Source organism: Mustela putorius, unplaced genomic scaffold (assembly GCF_011764305.1).
Source record: "Mustela putorius furo isolate JIRA1106 unplaced genomic scaffold, ASM1176430v1.1 tig00003853_pilon_pilon_pilon, whole genome shotgun sequence".
Taxonomy (NCBI): Eukaryota; Metazoa; Chordata; class Mammalia; order Carnivora; family Mustelidae; genus Mustela; species Mustela putorius.
Genome location: NW_025422005.1, coordinates 34,915,111 through 34,937,554, shown reverse-complemented (window position 1 = coordinate 34,937,554; position 22,444 = coordinate 34,915,111). Strand labels below are relative to the sequence as shown.

The 22,444-nt window shown below is 43.5% G+C and overlaps 2 protein-coding genes across 4 annotated transcripts in view; one reads left to right on the top strand and one right to left on the bottom strand.

The window, feature by feature from the left end:
- Positions 1 to 17,660, top strand: part of ZSWIM5 (zinc finger SWIM-type containing 5) — a 217,976-nt gene extending 200,316 nt beyond the window's left edge. The window contains exons 12-14 of the mRNA XM_004741536.3: positions 13,314 to 13,477; positions 13,965 to 14,046; positions 14,767 to 17,660. Coding sequence (XP_004741593.3) covers positions 13,314 to 13,477; positions 13,965 to 14,046; positions 14,767 to 15,629 — 1,109 coding nt within the window. The 3' untranslated portion in view covers positions 15,630 to 17,660. The remainder of the gene's footprint in view (positions 1 to 13,313; positions 13,478 to 13,964; positions 14,047 to 14,766) is intronic.
- Positions 17,661 to 18,497: 837 nt separating this feature from the next.
- Positions 18,498 to 22,261, bottom strand: UROD (uroporphyrinogen decarboxylase). Of its 3 annotated transcripts, XM_013044482.2 has the most exons (11): positions 22,024 to 22,248; positions 21,723 to 21,818; positions 21,000 to 21,112; positions 20,800 to 20,879; positions 20,661 to 20,723; positions 20,249 to 20,446; positions 19,961 to 20,122; positions 19,438 to 19,575; positions 19,188 to 19,288; positions 19,040 to 19,106; positions 18,498 to 18,742 (listed from the first exon to the last, which is right to left on the bottom strand). In XM_013044482.2, the coding sequence occupies exons 1-11, from the start codon at positions 22,029 to 22,031 to the stop codon at positions 18,581 to 18,583; spliced, it is 1,188 nt and encodes a 395-aa protein (XP_012899936.1). In that variant the 5' UTR covers positions 22,032 to 22,248; the 3' UTR covers positions 18,498 to 18,580. The 3 variants fall into 3 exon arrangements, with proteins under 3 accessions (XP_012899936.1, XP_004740514.1, XP_044920364.1); XM_004740457.3 differs by having other exon boundaries at positions 21,723 to 22,248; XM_045064429.1 differs by lacking the exon at positions 20,661 to 20,723 and having other exon boundaries at positions 21,723 to 22,261.
- Between the last annotated feature and the right edge of the window lie 183 nt (positions 22,262 to 22,444).

Below are 22,444 nucleotides of genomic sequence, written 5' to 3'. Positions count from 1 at the left end.
AGTGGGTGAACATTTGATTAAGGATATTTACATTATCTCAAAGTATGTTTCCACAAAATACTTGTCAATCACAAAGGGATAATGTGTAACTTTACAGTAGAGAAAGTTGGCAGACATCACTTTAATCAAATGATCACAGTTAAGACCATCAGAAATGGGTCAAGTCAAAATTATATATCACCAGTTAGGAAGCTATAAGAACTTCAGGAAACATCAGACATACCCAGATTGAAGGGCATACTTACAAAATAACTAATTTAATCTGCAGAGTGTCAAGGTCATGAATGTCAAGGGAAGACTGAAGAATTTTTCCAAAATGACAAAGACTAAAGAGATAGGAAAAATTAAATACAACATATGATCTTGTTTGAAATCTCTTTGCTATAAAGTACATTATTGGAACAATTGGTGAAACTTGAATAGGATCTGTGGTAGATGGTAGTAATATATCAATATTAATTTCCTTATTTTGATGGTTGTATTATGGGTATGTAGAAGAGTTTCCTTGCTTGCCAGAAGTGTAGACTATTCAGGAGTGATAGGGTATCATTACTTTTGAATTCTTCAGGGGTAAGAAAAGATCTCTCTGTACTATTCTTGAAACATTTCTGTAAGCTTGAAGTTATTTCAAAATAAAAGAAAACATTTTGATAAAACATTGTGTTTGCAAAGGTGTGGACTGGGAATATAGATTGGTAATCCTTTGTGGAGGGCAATTTGGCATATATATGAAAATTACAGTGCACATATCCTTTGTGCAATTCATTTCCAGGATTTTATCTTACAAATGTATTTATGCCCAAACGTGAAATGATGTTTGCACTAGGTTATTTGGTCCAGTGTTGTTTTTAATTGTGAAATATTTGAAATATTCTAAGTATTCATCAATAGGAGGCTGATTAAGTATATTATGTCCAAAATCTCTAACATGGAATTCCAAAATCTGAAAAACTTTGAAAATCCAAACTTTTTTTAAGATTCACAGCAAAACCTCACCTCCACTGACATTAGGCATTAGTTGTTCCTCAGCACTCTTAGTCACATATATCTTTGCTGTTCACCAGTAATGTGTTGCCTTCTCTGTTTGTGTTGTTGTCATTTTGTCCATTTGAGTTTAATTGTCCTGTAAAAATGTCCAGAAAATTGAAGATAAGAATAAGAAGAAATGGAAGCATCCATCATTTTCAGTAGCACAGAACATAGAGTTAGTGTAGAAGCTTAACCAGGTATGTCTGTGAGGCATCTTACTAAAGAATAGGGTGTGAGAATTAACACAACATATGACTTGAAAAATATAGTGTTGAAGTTTCACCAATTTGACCAGAACTAATGAAGAACAGATTTCAGAGGGGGAAAAATGAAGATGCTGAAATGACCGTGATTGTATAGATTCAACAATGAAGTAGTGTGACTATGCCCCTGATTGGGTTTTGGTCATGAAAAAAGCTAGACTATGTCATGAAGGACTGAACATATTTAAGGTGAGTATAAAATATCAGAATTGGCTGTGGAAATTTAAGAAGCATCATAGTATAAAATATCTGAATATCTATGATGAAGAAGCTTCTACCTACCATGAAGTCAACAAAAAAGTAGACACTAGAATTTTATTGACTAGAAATCTAAATAAGTCAGAACTTTGCTACTGAAAGTGTAGTCAGTGGACAAACAACATTGATAACAACTGGAAGCTTGTTAGAAATGTGAATTCCCAGAATTCCCAGAATTCCAGAATCTCTGTGGGTGAAGCCCAAAAATCTATATTTAAACAAATTCTCAAGATGACTTTTATGTTCACTAAGGTTGTAGAATCACTGAGATAGAGCAATCAGATATCAAAAAAATACTGAATAAAGTATGTGCCTATTGTACATTTCTTGCAAGATAGAAAAATTGCTAAAATGGTGTTAACCCAAAGAAGCATGAGACTAGTAGTGAGATATAACAGATGGAAAAAATCTCCATAGGTAATACGGGGGAAATGTATGAGCATTTACTTGGCCTTGAATAATATGCATTTAGCAGTGAAGATCTTAAATCTGCTTACTTAATTAAGCAGACTGCTTATCTCGAAAACCATATTAGATACATTACCCTAGAACTACACATTTTTAAAGGACATCTATTATAGTGTAGTATTGCTTTATCATTAAAGAACCCCATTCCTGGCCCATCATTAAATACCTAATTCTAATCTTTGGTGACAATAATAACAAACCTGATGAAACCTTTTGTCCAAGATCCTCGAGAAACCAAATGTAGCAAATATTTAGGCATGTGTATATAGAAATATTTAGTTTGGTTTTAGGTTTTAGGTTTTATTGAATGTTTTCTTAGAAATAAAGAATACCAAGTATTTATGGTCTATATCACACCATTTCATTTCTCAGTTTAAAGCTGTTATTGATAAATAGCAATACTTATTTTGCTCTTCATCCCAACTAGTGTGAATATTTATTCATTCACAGTGTGTTTAATTATGGGATCTTGCCCCAAGCCCACTGCAAAGATTATGTATAATGCATACATAAATTATCTTTCTGTAAAAAAAATTCTGAATTCCAAAACACATTCAAAGGGTTTTGAATAAGGAGTTGTGGATCTGTACATCCATAAATGGAATATTATGCAGCCATTTAATAGGAAAGAAGAGCTTTATATACTGATGTGGAAGAATCTCCAAGATATGTTGATATGTGGAGGGTGGGGGGAAACACGCAAATCTTTGTATACTAGGCTACCATTTGTGGGGTTTTTTGTTTGTTTGTTTTTAAGGAGAGGAACTAGATAATGTATTTTCTTATTATCCGTAGAGTATTCTGGAAGGTAATTCAAGAACTCATAATATTGACTGCATATAGGGTTAGAAGTGGGTGAATGAGCATCAGAGGTGAGGGGAAGAAAGAACTTTTAATTATTTACCTTTTGTGTCATTTTAACATTGAACCATGTGAATATTTCCAAATTCTTAAATTATAAATGTCAATAGAAACTGCTTAAATCAAAATGCAAAGATTTTTTAAAATGATGGGATGGGGTACCTAAGAATAGAATATCTGAGAACTGTAGGACAATTAGAAAAGATACCCGGGGCGCCTGGGTGGCTCAGTGGGTTAAGCTGCTGCCTTCGGCTCGGTCATGATCTCAGGGTCCCGCATCAGGCTCTCTGCTCAGCAGGGAACCTGCTTCCTCCTCTCTCTCTGCCTGCCTCTCTGCCTACTTGTGATCTCTCTCTGTCAAATAAATAAATAAAACCTTTAAAAAAAAAAAAAAAAAAAAAGGGACGCCTGGGTGGCTCAGTTGGTTAAGCAGCTGCCTTTGGCTCAGGTCATGATCCCAACGTCCTGGGATCGAGTCCCGCATCGGGCTCCTTGCTCGACCGGGAGCCTGCTTCTCCCTCTGCCTCTGCCTGCCATTATGTCTGCCTGTGCTTGCTCTCTCGCCCACTCTCTCTGATAAATAAATAAAATCTAAAAAAAAAAGAAAGAAAGAAAAAAGAAAAGATACCCAACATATACATGATGGGAATACTAGGAGAAGAACTAAAGGAGCAAAAGAAATATTTGAAGTAATAATGGCTCAGAATTTTCCAGTTAGTGACAGACACCAGAACACAGATCCAGGAAGCTCAGAGAAAACCAAGTATGAACACCAAACAATTTTCTCCTAAACATCATACTCAAACTGCAGAAAACCAAAGACCAAGAAATCTTGAAAGAAGCCAGAGAACAAAACTACCTTACCTATAGAGAAACAAGGATAAGAATTACATCACTTCACAAACCCACGTAAGCAAGAAGAGAATGAAGTGAAATATGTAAGGTGTTGAAAAAAAAAAAAAAAACAGAATTTTGTATCCAAATAAACTATCCTCCAGAAATAAAAGAGAAATACTTTCTCAGACAAAAACTGAGAAATTTATTGCTGATAGACCTTCTTTGCAAGAAGTCCTTCAGAGAGGGGCGCCTGGGTGGCTCAGTGGGTTAAAGCCTCTGCCTTTGGCTCAGGTCATGGTCTCAGGGTCCTGGGATCAAGCCCCGCATTGGGGGTCTCTGCTCAGCAGGGAACCTGCTTCCTCCTCTCTCTCTCTGCCTGCCTCTCTGACTACTGGTGATCTCTGTCTATCAAATAAATAAATAAAATCTTTAAAGAAAAAAAAAAACTTATAAACAAAAAAGAAGTCCTTCAGAGAAAAGGAAAATAATAGAGATGTAAAACTCAGATCTACATAAAGAAAGGAAGAATGTTAGAAAAGAGACAAATAAAGGTAAAATAAAACCTTTGGGCTTTTTTTTTTTAAATTCTTACTTAAACTAATAGAAAACTGCTTGTTTAAAGTAAAATAATAATAGCAGGGGCACCTGGCTGGCTCAGTTGATACATGTGACTCTTGATCTCGGGTTTGTAAGTTTGAGCCCTATGTTGGGTGTAGAGATTACATAAAAATAAAATTTTAGGGGCACATGGTTAGCTCAGTTAAGCATCCAACTCTTGATTTCAGCTTGGGTCATGATCTCAAGGTTGTGAGGTCGAGTGCTGCTTCTGGCTCCATGATGGACGTGGAACCTGCTTAAGATATTCTCTCTCTCTTCCTCCCTATAAAAAACAAACAAACAAACTTTTAAGAAATTTTAAATAATAGTAGCAATATATTGAGTAATTATAGCCTAAAGATAAGTGAAATGAATGACAGCAATGATGTTACAGAAGGAAAGGAAAAAATTGAGAATACTATTATAAGGCATCTTATGAACTTATAGTTATTTAAAACTGAACTTAGATTCATTGTAAATGTATACTGCAACTCTAGGGCAAATGCTAAAAGAATTTTTGAGAGAAGTATAATTGATAAGAGAGAAAATTAAATAAAAAGAGATCAGTGTAAGCCAGAGATGGCCAAAAAGGGAGCAGATTTTTTTAAAAAGGGGGTACCTGGGTGGCTCAGTTGGTTAAAGTGGCTGCCTTGGCTCAGGTCATGATCTCAGAGTCCTGGGATAGAGCCCTGCATGGGGCTCCCCACTCAGTGGGAAGCCTGCTTCTCCCCTCCACCTTCCTCTCTGCCTACTTGTGCTCTCTCTCTATCTCTCTGTCGAGTAAATAAATAAAATCTTAAAAAAAGACAAAAATGAAAAAAAAACGAACAAGTATGAATAGAAAATAGTTAATAAATATGGTAGATATTATTCCAACTATATCAGTAATCACTTTAAATGTTATGGTCTAAATATGCCAATTAAAAGATAGAGACTGGAGTGGTGCCTAGGCCTCTGCCTTCGATTCAGGTCATGATCCCTCCCAGGGTCCTGGGATCAAGCCCTGCATTGGGCTCTCTGCTCGGTGGGGCCTGCTCCCCCCCACCCCACCCCCCCGCTGCTTCTCTGCCCACTTGTGCACTCTCTCTCTGTCAAATAAATAAATAAAATCTTTTTATAAATAAATAAAAGATAGAGACTGGTGCTCCTGGGTGGCTCAGTCAGTTGAGCATCCAACTCTTGATTTCCACTTGGGTCATGATCTCAGTGTGCTAGGATCCAGCCCTGGATCAGGCTCCATGCTCAGCAGGGAGCCTGCTTGAGAGTTCTCTCCCTTTCTCTCTGTCCCTACCTTTCCCCATGGATAAATCTTATTTATTTATTTATTTATTTATTATATTTGACAGACAGAGATCACAAGTAGGCAGAGAAGTAGACAGAGAGAGGGGAGGAAGAAGGCTCCCTGCTGAGCAGAGAGCCCGATGCGGGGTTCAATCCCAAGATCCTGGGATCATGATCTGAGCTGAAGACAGAGGCTTTAAGCCACTGAGCCACCCAGGCTCCCCATTTTTTTCCCCATGGATAAATCTTAAAAAATATATAAAAATCTTTAATAGAAACTGTTGTCTGCAAGAAACCGGTTTAAATATAAAGACACAGGATCAGAGTCACGCATTGGGCTCTCTGCTCAGCGGGGAGCCTGCTTCCCCCTCTCTCTCTGACTGCCTCTCTGCCTACTTGTGATCTGTCTCTTTGTCAAATAAATAAAAAACTTTAAAAATATATATATATATATATATATAGACACAGAGGGAGGAGTCAAGATGGCGGAGAAGTAGCAGGCTGAGACTACATCGGCTAGCAGGAGATCAGCTAGATAGCTTATCTAAAGATTGCAAACACCTGAAAATCCATCGGCAGATCGAAGAGAAGAAGAACAGCAATTCTGGAAACAGAAAAACAACCACTTTCTGAAAGGTAGGACCGGCGGAGAAGTGAATCCAAAGCAACGGGAAGATAGACCCCGGGGGGAGGGGCCGGCTCCCGGCAAGCGGCGGAGCAACGGAGCACAAAATCAGGACAAGTCTGTTCCGCTGAGGGACATCGCTCCAGAGGCTAAACCGGGGCGAAGCCCACGCGGGGTTAGCGTGGCCTCAGGTCCCACAGGGTCACAGAAGGATCGGGAGTGTCTGAGTGTCGCAGAGCTTGAGGGTATTGGAACGAGAAAGCCGGCTACAGAGACAGAGCTGACAGTAAGATCACAGCTCGGTGTTACCTTGAACCAGTCGCAGTCTTGGTGAGCTCAGAGCGCAGCCGGAGGTCAGGCAGACAGGAGTAACTGGGCGCTGTTCTCTGAGGGCGCACTGAGGAGTGGGGCTCCAGGCTCTCGGGTCCTCCGGGCCGGAGACAAGGAGGCCGCCATTTGTATTCCCGTCCTCCAGAACTCTACGGAAAGCGCTCAGGGAACAAAAGCTCCTGAGAGCAAACCCAAGCGGCCCCTGGTAAGGGCGGTGCAATTCCGCCCGGGGCAAAGACACTTGAGAATCACTACACCAGAAGATCAACAAGAAATCCAGCCAAGACCAAGTTCACCTACCAAAGAGTGCGGTTTCAATACCAAGGAGAACAGCAGAATTCCAGAGGAGGAGAAAGCAAAGCACGGAACTCATGGCTTTCTCCCTGTGATTTTTTCAGTCTTGCAGTTAATTTAATTTTTTTCTTTTTCATTTTTTTTCTCTCTTCTTCTGCTAAAATTTTTTTAAACTTTTACCCTTTTCTTTTTTAACGTTTTTTAACTAGTTTATCTAATATATGTATTTTTTCTTTTTTATATATTTTTTATTCGTTTTCTTTTTTTTAATTCTTTTTTTTTCTTTTTTTCTTTCTTTCTTTTTGAACCTCTTTTTACCCCCTTTCTCCCCCCCTCACGATTTGGGATCTCTTCTGATTTGGTTAAAGCATATTTTCCTGGGGTTGTTACCACCCTTTTAGTATTTTACTTGCTCCTTCATATACTCTTATCTGGACAAAATGACAAGGTGGAAAAATTCACCACAAAAAAAAGAACAAGAGGCAGTACCGAAGGCTAGGGACCTAATCAATACAGACATTGGTAATATGTCAGATCTAGAGTTCAGAATGACAATTCTCAAGGTTCTAGCCAGGCTCGAAAAAGGCATGGGAGATATTAGAGAAAACCTCTTGGGAGATATAAAAGCCCTTTCTGGAGAAATAAAAGAACTAAAATCGAACCAAGTTGAAATTTTTAAAAAGCTATTAATGAGGTGCAATAAAAAATGGAGGCTCTCACTGCTAGGATAAATGAGGCAGAAGAAAGAATTAGTGATATAGAAGACCAAATGACAGAGAATAAAGAAGCTGAGCAAAAGAGGGGCAAACAGCTACTGGACCACGAGGGGAGAATTTGAGAGATAAGTAACACCATAAGACGAAACAACATTAGAATAATTGGGATTCCAGAAGAAGAAGAAAGAGAGAGGGGAGCAGAAGGTATACTGGAGAGAATTATTGGGAAAAATTTCCTCAATATGGCAAAGGGAACGAACATAAAAATTCATGAGGTTCAGAGAAAGCCCCTCAAAATCAATAAGAATAGGCCCACACCCCGTCACCTAATAGTAAAATTTACAAGTCTCAGTGACAAAGAGAAAATCCTGAAAGCAGCCCGGGAAAAGAAGTCTGTAACATACAATGGTAAAAATATTAGATTGGCAGCTGACTTATCCACAGAGACCTGGCAGGCCAGAAAGAGCTGGCATGATATTTTCAGAGCACTAAACGAGAAAAACATGCAGCCAAGAATACTATATCCAGCTAGGCTATCATTGAAAATAGAAGGAAAGATTAAAAGCTTCCAGGACAAACAACAACTGAAAGAATTTGCAAACACCAAACCAGCTCTACAGGAAATATTGAAAGGGGTCCTCTAAGCAAAGAGAGAGCCTACAAGTGGTAGATCAGTAAGGAGCAGAGACAATATACAGTAACAGTCACCTTACAGGCAATAAAGTGGCACTAAATTCCTATCTCTCAATAGTTACCCTGAATGTTAATGGGCTAAATGCCACAATCAAAAGACATAGGGTATCAGAATGGATAAAAAAACAAAACCCATCTATATGTTGCCTCCAAGAAACTCATTTTAAGCCCGAAGACACCTCCAGATTTAAAGTGAGGGGGTGGAAAAGAATTTACCATGCTAATGGACATCATAAGAAAGCAGGAGTGGCAATCCTTATATCAGATCAATTAGATTTTAAGCCAAAGACTATAATAAGAGATGAGGAAGGACACTATATCATACTCAAAGGGTCTGTCCAACAAGAAGATCTAACAATTTTAAATATCTATGCCCCCAGCGTGGGAGCAGCCAACTATATAAACCAATTAATAACAAAATCAAAGAAACACATCAACAATAATACAATAATAGTAGGGGACTTTAACACTCCCCTCACTGAAATGGACAGATCATCCAAGCAAAAGATCAGCAAGGAAATAAAAGCCTTAAATGACACACTGGACCAGATGGACATCACAGATATATTCAGAACATTTCATCCCAAAGCAACAGAATACACATTCTTCTCTAGTGCACATGGAACATTCTCCAGAATAGATCACATCCTCGGTCCTAAATCAGGACTCAACCGGTATCAAAAGATTGGGATCATTCCCTGCATATTTTTAGACCACAATGCTCTGAAGCTAGAACTCAACCACAAGAGGAAGTTTGGAAAGAACCCAAATACATGGAGACTAAACAGCATCCTTCTAAAGAATGAATGGGTCAACTGGGAAATTAAAGAAGAATTGAAAAAAATCATGGAAACAAATGATAATGAAAGTATATATATAGACACAGACTAAAAGTAAAGGGAAGGACCTAAGTAAAAGAGCTAAAGCCATAAACTTCATAGAAGAAAATATAGGGATAAATCTTTATGACCTCAGACTTGTCAGTGAATTCTTAAATATGACACCAAAGGATGAACAGCAAAGGAAAAAAATAAGTTCTACCTCACCAAAATTAAAAGCTTTTGGGGGTGTCTGACTGCCTTGATTGGTGGAGCATGTGACTCGATCTCAGGGTTATAAGTTCGAGCCCCACCTTGTATGTCGAGGTGACTTAAAAGTAAAGTGTTGAAAAAAATTAAAAGCTTTTAATGAATATTGTCAGGAAACTAAAAAGACAACCTACAGGATGGAAGAAAATATATGTAAATCATATACCTGATAAGGGCTTAATATACAAATCTATAAAGAACTACAGCTCAACAACAGAAAGACAACCCATTTTTAAATGGGCAAAAGATTTGAAAAAACATTTCTCCAAAGGAGATATATAAGTAATAAGCAAATGAAAAGGTACTCAACATCATTAGTCATTAAGGAAATGCAAATCAATACCACAGTGAGATACTACTTCATGCCCACTAGGATGGCTTTTATAAAAAAAAAAATAATAATAAAGTGTTGGCAAGGATGTGGAGAAATTGAATTGTACATTGCCAGTGAGAATGTAAAGTGGTACAGCTGTTGTGGAAAATAGTTTGTTCCTGGAAATTTTACCTTTTTTTTTTTTTAAGATTTTATTTATTTATTTGAGAGAGCAAGAGAGCATTGAATGGGGGGGGGCGGTTGGGAGGGAGAGAGGGAAAACAGGCTTCCCGCAAACAGGGAGCCCAATGCAGGGATCAATCCCAGAACCCTGAGATCACGACCTGTGTCGGAGGCAGATGCTTAACCAACTGAGTCACCCAGGCGCCTCTAATTTTTTTTTCTTTAATGTAAGCTCTTCACCCAGTGTGGGGCCTGAACTCATGACCCCAAGAGCAGGAGTCACAGGCTCCAGTGACCAAGTCAGCCAGGTACACATGTTCCTGAAAATTTTAGATAGAATTACCATATAACCCAGTTATTCCATTTCTAGGTATATACCCGAAGGAATGAAAAAGAGGGACTCAAACAGATATTTACACATCAGTGTTAATTGCAACATTATTCGTAACAGCCAAAAAATTGGAAACAACCCAAGTGTCTGTCAGCTTACAAATAGATAAATAAAATGTGGTATATACACACAATGGAATATTAAATCATGAAAAGAAATGACATTCTGATAATATGCTACAACCTGGGGGATGTCTGAAGACATGCTAAGTCAAATAATACAGATACAAAATTTTAAATATATGATTACATGAAAATAGCTAAAACAGGCAAATTAATAAAGACAGAAAGTAGATTAGAGTTTTACAGGGGCTTCTGTTTGGGGTGATTAAAAAATTTTACAGGGGTGCCTGGGTGGCTCAGTGGGTTGAGCCTCTGCCTTCAGCTCAAGTCATGATCTCAGGGTCTTGGGATCGAATCCCGCATCAGGCTCTCTGCTTGGTGGAGAGCCTGCTTCCCCCTTTCTCTCTGCCTGCCTCTCTGCCTACTTGCGTGATATCTCTCTCTCTGTCAAAAAGAAAAAATTAAAAATTTTACAAATAGTGGTAATATTTACACAACATTTTGAATATGATGAGCACCATTCAGTTGTACACTTAAAAATGGTTAAAATGGCAATTTGACTATATATGTTAACCACAAATTAGATAGCTAGATAGATAGTTAAATGAATTAGCACTCCCTAAGAAAGAGTGCTAGAACAAGCAAAAAGACTCAAAAGTACAAACAGTGAACATCACTGGGCTTCATTTTTATCTCAGTACCTTTAGGAAGATATTTCTCTATGACTGAGCCTATATGCTTTACTTTTCAAATATTTCTCACTAAAAACAAAGGCCACAGGTGCCTGGATGCCTCAGTCAGTTAAGCGTCTGTCTCTTGATTTTGGCTCCAGTCAGGATCTCATCGTCATGGGATCAAGACCTACATCAGGCTCTGTGCTGAGCATAGAACTTACTGGAGATTTTCTTCCTCTCCCCCTCCGCCTACTTCTGTGCTGTCTCTCTTTAAAAAAAAAAAAAAAAATAGAGGCCAGGGCTTTAAACCAACAGAATATCAACACTCTGGCCCTCACTTTCCACACCCTATAGTCTCACTGCCAGACTAGCCACACTGAAAGCAGGAAGAGTCTGGAAAAGATACTCTCCCAGGAAAGCATGCCAGTTTGTTATTTTCACCTTTAAAAATATTTCTTAAATATTTCTTAAACACAATTTCTTCAACAACAACAAAATGTGGAGAAAGGTATACCATGCTAACACAAATCAAAAGAAAGCTGGAGTATATGCATATGTATAAATTTCAAAACATGGAAAATTACAGGGATGAAGAGGGTTATTCCAAGAAGACAAAATAATCCTTAATGAATATGCATTTAACAACAGAACACCAAAATATGTGAAACAAAAACTGATATAGTCAAGAGAAATAGACAAATCCACTATTATAGTTGGAGAATTCAACATTCTTCTATTAGTAATTGATAAATCTAGCAGGCAGAAAATCAGGATATACTTGAACTAAATTGCAATATTAATGAACTGGGTCCAATTAACATTTATAGTATACTTCATCAAAGAACAGAATATACATTCTTCTCAAACTCACATGGAACACTCACCAAGACAGACCACATTCTGGACCATAAAACACACCTAAGTAATTTAAAAGAAATCATACAAAGTATGCTCTCAGCCCACAGTGGAATTAAACTAGAAATCAATAACAGGAAGAATACTGGATTGTTTCCAGGAAACAGTCTGAGGGTCTTAGAGGGGAGGGAGGTGGGGGAATAGGTTAGCCCGTGAGGGCACGTATTGCATGGAGCACTGGGTGTTTTATGCAAACAATGACTCATGAAACACTAATTACATCAAGAACTAATGATGTACTGTATTGTGACTAACATAATAATAATAAAAAGAAATAACTGGAAAATTCCTAAGTACATGGAGCTCAAACAGCATACTTCTAAACTGCACATAGGTCAAAGAAGAAATCTTGGGAAATTTTTTAATATTTTGAACTAAATGAAAATTAAAATAACAAATGATCAGAATGTAGGGGATGGGGCTCCTGGGTGGCTCAGTTGGTTAAGCGACTGCCTTCAGCTCAGGTCATGATCCTGGAGTCCCGGAATTGAGTCCCGCATCAGGCTCCCAGCTCCATGGGAAGTCTGCTTCTCCAACTGTTCTCCTCCCTCATGCTCTCTCTCATTGTCTCTCTCAAATAAATAAATATATATATATATTTTTTTTTAATGTAGGGGATAGGGGCGCCTGGGTGGCTCAGTGGATTAGGCCGCTGCCTTCGGCTCAGGTCATGATCTCAGGGTCCTGGGATCGAGTCCCGCATCGGGTTCTCTGCTCAGCAGGGGGCCTGCTTCATGTTGCACATAATTTTAATCTGCTTCCATAAAACATCCTAATTTGTGGCCCATACATTATTCACCTTAAGAATTAAAGATTCTATGCAAAATTTAAAATCTGTACAAACAAAAATCTACCATATGATTTCACTTATATATGGAGTCTAAACAACAAATGAATAAACAAAAAGCAGAAACAGACCTATAAATACAGAAAACAAACTGGTGATTGCCAGAGGGGAGGGAAGTAAGGGGATGAGCAAAATGGGTAGAGGGAAATGGGAGGTACATGCCTCCAGTTACAGAATGAACATAACACAGGGATGAAAGGTACAGCATAAGGAGCTGCAGTGAGAGGCAGACAGTGGAATTAGCATATTTCTTGATAATAATGTGGCTTCCTGTGTCCTGTATAAGTAACTCTCAAAAGTCAGGTGTTCATAAAAATTATTTCTGGCACTTAAGGAGTTAAGGGGAAGAAGGTGAAGGGTAGAGGCAGATGAACAGGTGGTGAGAAGTGAATTCATGTGGGTGCCTGGTGAAGCAGTCTTCATTGGGTTTAGTGGAGACAGAGATTGTCTACCCAAAAGGGATGGTAGCATTCAGAATTATTCAGTAAATTGATAGCAGCCAGTTCAGCCAGTATCTATGTGATCAGTAGACTATTCAGGGAGACTTTAAAGAAGACCTGTCACTGCCCCTTCTCTCTGCACCTATAGGGGATACTCTGAGGCTCCGAACAATTCTGGAAGCAATACAGAAGCACATCCATTCTTCCTCTCTCATCTTCAAACTGGCCCAAGATGCATTCAAGATTGCCACTCCCACAGATAGTAGTACCGACAGCACCCTGCTCAACGTGGCCCTGGAGCTGGGGTTACAGGTATGGAGGAGGAATAGGTTATCCCTGCTTTAGGCTTCTGGCGTAGTGATCATCGGTAGAAGATAAGAGGCACTGGGCATGAACCAGCTAAGCCCGGTTCTTTCTGTGTCCCCAGAACACAACTTTTCGACTAGGCTTCTAGGTAAGGATCTCCAAATTGAGCTCCATTTTGAAGTGAAGGCCAGAAGCAATGTAGCTTTAGGTTCCATCGGGTCCCCATTTTCTCTCCACCCCTCCCCATTCCTCCCAAGTCAAGTCAATAATAAGGTATGACAGTCAGGACTTCGTTACAGGTCATCAGAGAAGTCTTCTATCTGATTGGTGGGAGGGGTGGGCAGAAATTAAACAAACCTGTCTGTACTTATCAGAGATGGCTGTTTAAAGCACCAATAGACACTTGTTGCATAAATGGATGGTAAGGGAATGTGGGGATGTAGAAGTCCAACAGTTACGCTTAGCCAAGTGGAAATGCCTCTTTTTTGCTCAGGTGATGAGGATGACCTTATCAACTCTTAACTGGAGGCGCCGGGAGATGGTGCGGTGGTTGGTGACATGTGCTACAGAAGTGGGTGAGTCTCCCACTTCCCTCTAATCCCCAGGGAAAGGAGTTCTTAGGCCCTACTCTTGGAACAAGACAGTGAATCCTTAGAGCTCTCATATTCCATTTACTGATGGCCTGGGAAAGCATGGCGCTGCTGACAGGAAAGATGGCCTTTATTTACCTAGCCCAAGCTCTGCCCTTACTGCTTGGACCATACCCTGATGTCAGCAGCACTTTGACCCTCCAATCAGAGACACATTTGAGAGATTGAGTTTTCGGCCACCAGTATACAAGTGCACCCTTGGGAGGTAGTTGGCCCAGTGGTTTGGTCCCAGTCCCTGCCTGTGCTTCTAAAAAAAACCCCAAACGACTTGGAGTCTCAGGACCCCAACTAAAACCCAAAGTCCCAGCATGAGACTCTACCCTAAGAGGTCCCACTTCAGTTAGAACCCCCAGGCAGATCTATGACTACCATAGGCTCTGCTGCTCCATCCTTGTGAGGGGCTAAGAGCACCTGCAGAAATCTTTGACCCTCTGACTTGGGGAAGGAAGGGGAAGGAAGAGACCCCAAACAAGGTCTGGCCATCCGGGATGCTCCTTGGTTTGCCTCAGATCATCTCAAAGCTGCTGAGGAGGAGGGATAACTCATCTCTGCAGGCCAAGTTCTGACCCCCAAAGGGTCAGTCATCTGGGCAGACCTGGATCGGGACCCGGATGGCCACAGCTGAGCTCAGGCTCTCCCTGACAGGTGTGCGGGCCCTGGTGAGCATTTTGCAGAGCTGGTACACACTCTTCACCCCCACCGAAGCTACTAGCATTGTGGCTGCCACAGCTGTATCCCACACCACTATCCTGCGCCTCAGTCTTGACTATCCACAGCGGGAGGAGCTGGCTAGCTGTGCTCGCACGCTGGCCCTACAGTGTGCCATGAAGGATCCCCAGAGCTGTGCCCTGTCAGCCCTTACACTCTGTGAGAAAGACCACATCGCCTTTGAGGCAGCCTACCAGATCGCCATTGATGCTGCCACCGGCGGCATGACACATTCACAACTGTTCACCATTGCCCGCTACATGGAGCTCCGTGGCTACCCGCTACGTGCCTTCAAGTTGGCCTCCCTGGCCATGAGCCATCTCAACCTGGCCTACAACCAGGATACCCATCCAGCCATCAATGATGTGCTCTGGGCGTGTGCCCTGAGCCACTCTCTGGGCAAGAACGAGCTGGCAGCCCTCATCCCCCTGGTGGTGAAGAGTGTGCACTGCGCCACAGTGCTTTCAGACATCTTGCGGCGCTGTACAGTGACGGCCCCCGGCCTGGCGGGCATCCCAGGCCGCCGCAGCTCTGGAAAGCTCATGTCAACTGACAAAGCTCCACTGCGCCAGTTGCTGGATGCCACCATCAATGCCTATATCAACACTACACACTCACGCCTGACACACATCAGCCCTCGCCACTACGGAGAGTTCATCGAGTTTCTGAGCAAGGCTCGGGAGACCTTCCTGCTGCCCCAGGACGGTCACCTGCAGTTTGCCCAGTTCATCGACAACCTCAAACAAATCTACAAGGGCAAGAAGAAGCTGATGCTGCTGGTTCGAGAGCGCTTTGGCTGAGAAAGCAAACAACTCATTGCCAGGGCAACCTGGGCTCCCAGGTACCACAGGTCAGGCCAAGGACACTGAAACATTTGACCACCCTGAGAGGACTCTGAGCGCCTGTGGCTGAAGCCAAAGCACCACAGGGCTAAGCATGGGAGAGTCCAACTCTAGCCAATATGCCTTCCTTGGCAGAGTTCTCACTACAGCCCACTCTTCCTGAAGGAGCTGGGCCCTGCAGATCGATCAGAAACCCCACAACATGCCACCTCACGCCCCTATATCCTGCGTGTCCTGGGCATTGGCCCGCTCTCCCTTGGCAAACACAGAACACTGTTCCGTCTCAGGGATCGCTTAACCAGAGAAACAGAAGCATTTATGGTACTGTAAATACTATAGTATATGTGTTGCCAATTACACTGTAAAGTTGTAACTATTTATAATTCTGGTTCTAATTTGATGGGTACTTGAAGTAGCTGTGGGTGGGAAGATAGGCTTGTTTTCTGAGGAGACACAACCATTTCTCAGGTTTCCCTTGCAGAATATATACAGTTTGCAGTGGAAGAGTGGGGGTGGTGGGGAATACAATGACCGGTTAGCATAAATCCCAGGTCTAGTCTATGCAGAAACCCCAGCCTGCAGACACAGGGCATCTATATAGCCCAGTGGTGGGAGAGGGCCAGGGCCAGGACTGGACTTAGACTCTTGCCTCATGAAGCCTCAAGGACAGTGAAGCTCTCACTCCTGCCACACACAGCCTCTCTAAGAACCTGTTGAGCTCCTGAGAAGTAAGTGCAGGGGGAGGTAAAGGTCTGGGAGGCCACTGAGCTCATTAACGTTAATCTACTCTGGTCACCTTTGTGTTAGAGAGTGTCTGGTTTTATCTCAAACTATGTATGTGTGTATACATATCTGTATGGCTAAGTACGTGTGTCTCTGTGCATAGATCTGTGCATACCTGTCTTGCACATGTACTTATGTGTGTCTGTCGGGTTTGTGTGTCAGTACATTGTCTGTGTGCTGGACTGTGAGTTGTGTGTGAGGGTATACACATTTGTGAACATGTACACATACATACCTGTGTGTGTACGCCTGTCTGTCAATGCATGTTCAGTGGGGGGGGCGCACACAGATGCATGTGTATGAACGTGTGTGTGTGTGTGTGTATGCTTGCTCTCCTTTGGTCTGTCTTTATATGTGTAACTGGATATTTTGACATATAAGTATGTGTGAATTTATGTTTCAGAATCTGCATGAATGTGTCCCTTTCTTTTTTTGCCAGATCTCTCTTCCCCATTCCTCATCTCACTCACTCGCTGGACACGTTCCCCATCTCTTTGCCTCCCTTACTCACCGCTTTCTCAGCAAGCTCTTAAGCACTAGTCTCCGTCTGCCCTAAGAGTGACTCTTCAGCTCCAGTTCTCTTCTTGCCCTGTACTTGCTTTCTTCCCTTGCCTTTCTACCTCAAGCTTCCTCTGCCTGCCCACTGGTCACTGTTTTGGAGGCTGGGGCTGGAATGCATTTGGCCTTTCCCTTTCTGAGTAGTTTCTACCCCTAGTAGGCAATGCCTGTCTTAGCCCTAGCTGACCTCCACAGTGTATCCTATTCCTGCTACCTTCCTGACCCCTGTGCTCAGCCTGGAATTGTTATAGCAGGTAGCATGGGCTTTCAGAAGAGTCATCTGGATGCCAGTGTGTCTTGGTGTTTACTGTTTCATGTTTTAGTTCCCAAGTGGGGGGTGGGGTGTGATAGGGAAGGGGTGGTATAGCTAGAGTGTGAACTAAGGACCTCTCTGCTTTATGTTCCTTTCTTTGACAAAATGTCACTTTTTTCGCCCCTTCACACTAACCAGTAAGTCGTTTTTGCTGTCTGTGGCTACTTAAATCTTACTATCCAGCCATGGGCCCCTACAACCTCTCAGCCCAATAGGTTGGTTAGAAAGAAAGAAAAAAGAAGCCACTCCCATTTCTGTATCACGATTGCCGTTTTTTAGCAAGTATGTGAACTCACAGTGCTTTTCTATGAATAAATCATGGATCACAGAAAATACCATTTTTCTAAAATCAGAATTGTGTTCTCTCAATAAATGGGGCTCTTCTTTCTCTTCTGCATTGCCCTAGGCTGGAACAAGGAATTGGTTGCGCCTCTAGTACAGTGGGTCCCTAGTGGTCTAAGGAGATGTGGAATGACAAATGAAGAATTTCCTGACACACCACTCCCCTCTCCAGAGCTCACAGGCACTTCAGACCTTGTCCCAGGAAGTAGGTACCACTACGATGGGCAGAAACACCAAGGTCCTGAGAAAATTGGAGGGTATACTCAGAAAAGAATGCAGAGCAACCCTGAGTGCAATAAGGCCTTTTTGCTTCAAAGGCCTTCTCCCCTCAAAGATGCAAGTCTGTCTCTACTCCTAAGCACCCTAACCCTGAGTCTTTATGTCCACACCCTCTTCCCCCACCATCTTTTGGTGTCAAAGCTGAAGTCCTCTCAAGCTTCTCCCTGCTCACCTAGATTCCATCTTCCTCAAGGGGACTCTCTAAAATATTCTAGCAATTTCTGTGTCCCTCTCTGACCTACACCCCCTTCCATCCCCAGACACAAAGCTCTGTCAATTTGGCCTCGTATGCTGTGGGGACCCCATTACTCTGCAAATGTCACAGCTTCAGCTGCTAAGAAGCTTTACCCAATCCTACCTAGCCCTCAGGCTCGGAGAGGTGAGAGCAAAATGGTAGTGAGGGCCCTGACATTGGGTCCTACAGTACATATTCACTGATATCTGAGCTCTTAAGACTTGGAGAAGATGCAGAAAGGGGCCCCAGGGAAGAAGCAGAAGCTAAGAAGGAACTGAAGATAAGAGCAAAGATCTTCCACAGATGAAACCGTATGTCAGACTCCACCTCTGGAACTTTTATTCTCCTGGAAACAATCAATCATCTTTGTTAGTGGTAGCTGAGAGAAAGGGTGTGTGCTCAGTTCTGTCGAAGAAGACGTGAGTGTCTATGCACAGCATCCACAAAGGCCCCCACGTGTTCTGGGTCCATGTCAGGGTAAAGTCCATGTCCCAGGTTGGCAATGTAGCGCTGCGGCCCAAAGTCATCCAGCATCTGCTGCACCAGCCGTCCGATCTCCTCCTGGAGGACCAACAGGGCACTGGCTACAGGGGGGCCAGCACTCCCCTGTACTCCCTATGCATAACCATGACAGCACGTAGGCATGCTTCTACTCCATGTTATTCATTCAGTCATTAATTCAAAACAGTTTACTGGATGCTTAGTATGGGCCAGACAACTATAAAAAGAAATTCCTGCTTTCCTAGAGCTCACACGAAACGAACAGTGGGACAAACATGCAATAAAGACACACACAGTAATACAACCATGTTCACAGCCATGGGAGTATATACACACACATGTAGGGACCCTGGTTACCTTAGATGCATACAGAGCACAGGGGTCCAGGTTGCCCTGCAAGGTCACCGTCTTCCCCACGCGTTCCCTGAAAGCAAAGTCAGTACCATGTCCTGGTGACTGCTCTTGTGGCAGCTGCTCCCTCTCCACCTCATCCTCTGTCACTCACCGGGCTTTCTTTGGGGCCACTGTCCAGTCAAGCCCAACCACCTCGTAGCCAGCATGGGCCAGCTCTTCCAGGGCAAAATGTCCATCTTTAGCAAAGATGATCTGAGGGAAAGGACAGATTTCTGAGGCAACAAAAGGCCTGCCTTTGCCCACTAACTTATCTTGGCTGCACCTCTGCTGCCCTCCAGTGGTCACTTCAGTCCCTGACCATTCCCCAGGCCCACCTTCACTTACTCCATCCCCATCCTTACCATGGGCACTGGTGCCAGGCCTGCCTCCTGCAGCCTGGCCTTCACCTGCTTGGCCACATCACGGATGTAGGGCAGTGCAAACTTACTGAAGAGCTGTGGGCCAAGATGCCCTGCATGGGACTCAAAGAGCTGCAGTGCCTACAGTTGGAGGGGAGGAGGGGATGGTAAAGACAAATACATAACACACAAAGTATCTCACACCCCACACACACGACGTGTCTCAATTTCTCCCGAGTAACTTCAGACCCTCATACTGCCTAAGCCTATAAATCCAGTTCCATTCAAAAAGTTCTGCTTTCTCCAAATACCAGTGCGAGCTTTGGTCTTTGAATGCATATTAGCACTGCCAATGTCAATGACAAGTTTGGACCTAGGTACTCCAGTCAGATCGTCGTAGGCCAAGCTTCTTTCCTGCTGGGCATTATGCTGCCGGTAGGACCCCCGACAACCTCTCAGGTGTAGGGAACCATACTGCTTCTCATTCTTCTAGACCCCAAGTCTATTCCTCTCCCTCAGGACCCACCTGGGCACCAGCAGCCACTTGTCCCACAAGATATGGGACCAGAGCATCAGTGAGGATGCGAAGCAGCTGGTGACTAGCCTGTGGTTTCTGGTAAAGCCAACGCTTGGCCTGAGCCATGGTGCTTGAGCCGCCACCCTCAATCATGTATGTCATCAGAGTCCACTGCAAAAAGGATACAAAGAGAATGTCGTAGGTGTAGAAGCCAGACTGATACCTACTTCCCTTGTCTACACCAGACCCACCAGAATGATCTCCCCATGCCCAAGTCCCTGCCTTGTTCCACATTACCGGGGCACCAGCAAAGCCAATCAGCGGCACACGCCCAGCCAGCTGTTGTCGGGTAAGGGTGATGGCCTGGAACACATAGCTCAGTTCGGAGGTCACTGTTGCTGGATCCCGGAGACGTTCTAGGTCCCGTTCTTCTCTTAATGGCTCTGGGAAGCTGGGCCCTTTGCCAGGTACCATAGTCACCTCCATGCCCAGTGCCTGGCAAGGAAGAAAATACCTGGATTTCCTACCTATAACTCTAGGAGAAAAGGCTCTGTTCAGCCCATGTCAAGAAGGAAGAAAAGGAAAATGAAACTTGGTCAAACTCCCATCTCTTTCAGCCCAGTTTTTCCATCTGTCCAGTGTAGATAAGTGCTTATCTTGAGCCTTGGCTACCTTTACTCTTTCTTACCCATCAGGTTTGAATGGGTACCTGGGGTACAACAAGGATGTCAGAGAAGATGATGGCAGCATCCAGAGGGAAGCGACGCAGTGGCTGTAGGGAATAGAAGACAGGTTACTAGAAGGCAAACTGAGGGCATAAATACCTCCCTTTTTCATAGAGGCCTCACCTGCAAAGTCAGTTCACAGCAGGCCTCTGGGGAGCGACAGGTGCTGAAAAAGTCCTGGGCAGCCCGAGTTTCCCTAAACTCTGCAGACAGAATAGGGAAAGCTGGGCCCAACTCTGAGGAACCTCTGGATCCCTCCCCTGCCCCTCAAAAATCTTTTCACTCTCCAGAGTTTCACTTGGATTCCTGGGCGCGACCCTCACCTGGTAAATAGCGGCCTGCCTGCCGCATGCACCAAACGGGAGTATAGTCTGTGTCTTCTCCCCAGGCTGCTCGCAGGAACGTGTCATTCTTCAGCTCTGGAAAACCCTGGGATCTGGAGATCAGGAGGGGGAAGGGGTAGGTGTCAGTAAGCTTGGACAAGAGTTGGGAAAGGCCCGGGTTCTTAAGGCGGATTCATTCTGACACCACTATCTGCCTTCTCCAGCCAGTTCCTAAGCTGTGGCTCCCCGCCCATTCCATTTCTTCTTTGCCTATCAGATGGTGCACAAGACTAGAAGGGCCCGCGCTGGGGCCTCTATCTTCCACACAGCCCCAACTCCCCCAAGTTCAAAGCCACTGGAGAAACTGGGGGAAGGGCGTAATGAAAGCCCAGTAGGAACTGATCAGGGTCTTTGGACCAGAAAATCTCAGGAACAGGGCTACCAGTTGGCTGGTTCGGAAGCTGGTGGATCCCAGGCTAGGGTACACTGAGAAATCAGAGAAGACGGTCCCAAAATACGGATCCTAACTGAGGATTAGAAAATCCTGGAGGCATCCCCTAAACGAGTCTCAGGAATCCATGTGTAGAGGATTAGGGATTCCAGAGACAGGAATCGGGTTGGGAACTCCAAGGTCGGGAAAGAGGGGTATAGGGACAGATTCCTGAGTTGGAAGAGTCAGGTCAGAAACCACGCCGGCCATACCAAGTGGTGCAGAGAACTCACCCCGACCCGTTCGCCTCCATGATAAGCCTTGGGTAACTGCGAGCAGTCTCCACCGTAACGTCAACCAGAGTCTGTGAGATCAGGCTCCACCCCTTCCTGGAGGGAGCCAGGGTCGGCGCCATGTTGAAAGTCACATGATCAGACACTGGCATTAGCTCCGGGGCTGCCCTGGGTGCTGCCGGTAGGACCCCCGACAACCTTTCTCCACCGTAAAATCCGCTGTAGCGTCGCAGCAACAAACGCCCCCACGCTTCTCCTACCCTCCCCACCGCCAAGAACTCCGCAAATAACTACATCTTACCGTGGCATCAGGAATCTCCTCTCCTCTGATGGTCTGGAAATCCGAGAGTTTCAGCCGAGACTCACTTTTACTCCCATGCTCCATGATTCTAACAATCTTAGGCCTGGCGACCAGGCAGGCACACAGTGGATTAAAGAACCAAGCTCTACAGGGAAATGAAATAATTAAATATTTACGTTACCGGGGCACCTGGGTGGCTCAGTTGGTTAAGTGTGCGGCTTGGGATTTCGGCTCAGGTCATGATATCATGGGTCCTGAGACTGAGACCTCAGTGGGACCCCACACTCCTCTGGGAGTCGGCTTGGGATTCCCTCCCTCTGCCGCTACCCGGAACTCAAGTGTGCGCAGGCACAGTCCGGTATCTCTCTCTCACTCTCCTTAGAATAAGTCTTTTTAAAATATATATTTATATTACCTACTA

Bases quoted from the DNA above. Each gene is read 5' to 3' on its own strand.
- UROD (XM_004740457.3), bottom strand. From the start codon at position 21,874: ATGCCAGTGTCTGATCATGTGACTTTCAACATGGCGCCGACCCTGGCT. The intron at 19,107-19,187 runs GTGAGTGACAGA...CTTTGCTTTCAG, and splicing joins GTGGCCCCAAAGAAAGCCCG to GGAACGCGTGGGGAAGACGG. The intron at 18,743-19,039 runs GTAACCAGGGTC...TTGGTCCTCCAG, and splicing joins GTGCTCTGTATGCATCTAAG to GAGGAGATCGGACGGCTGGT.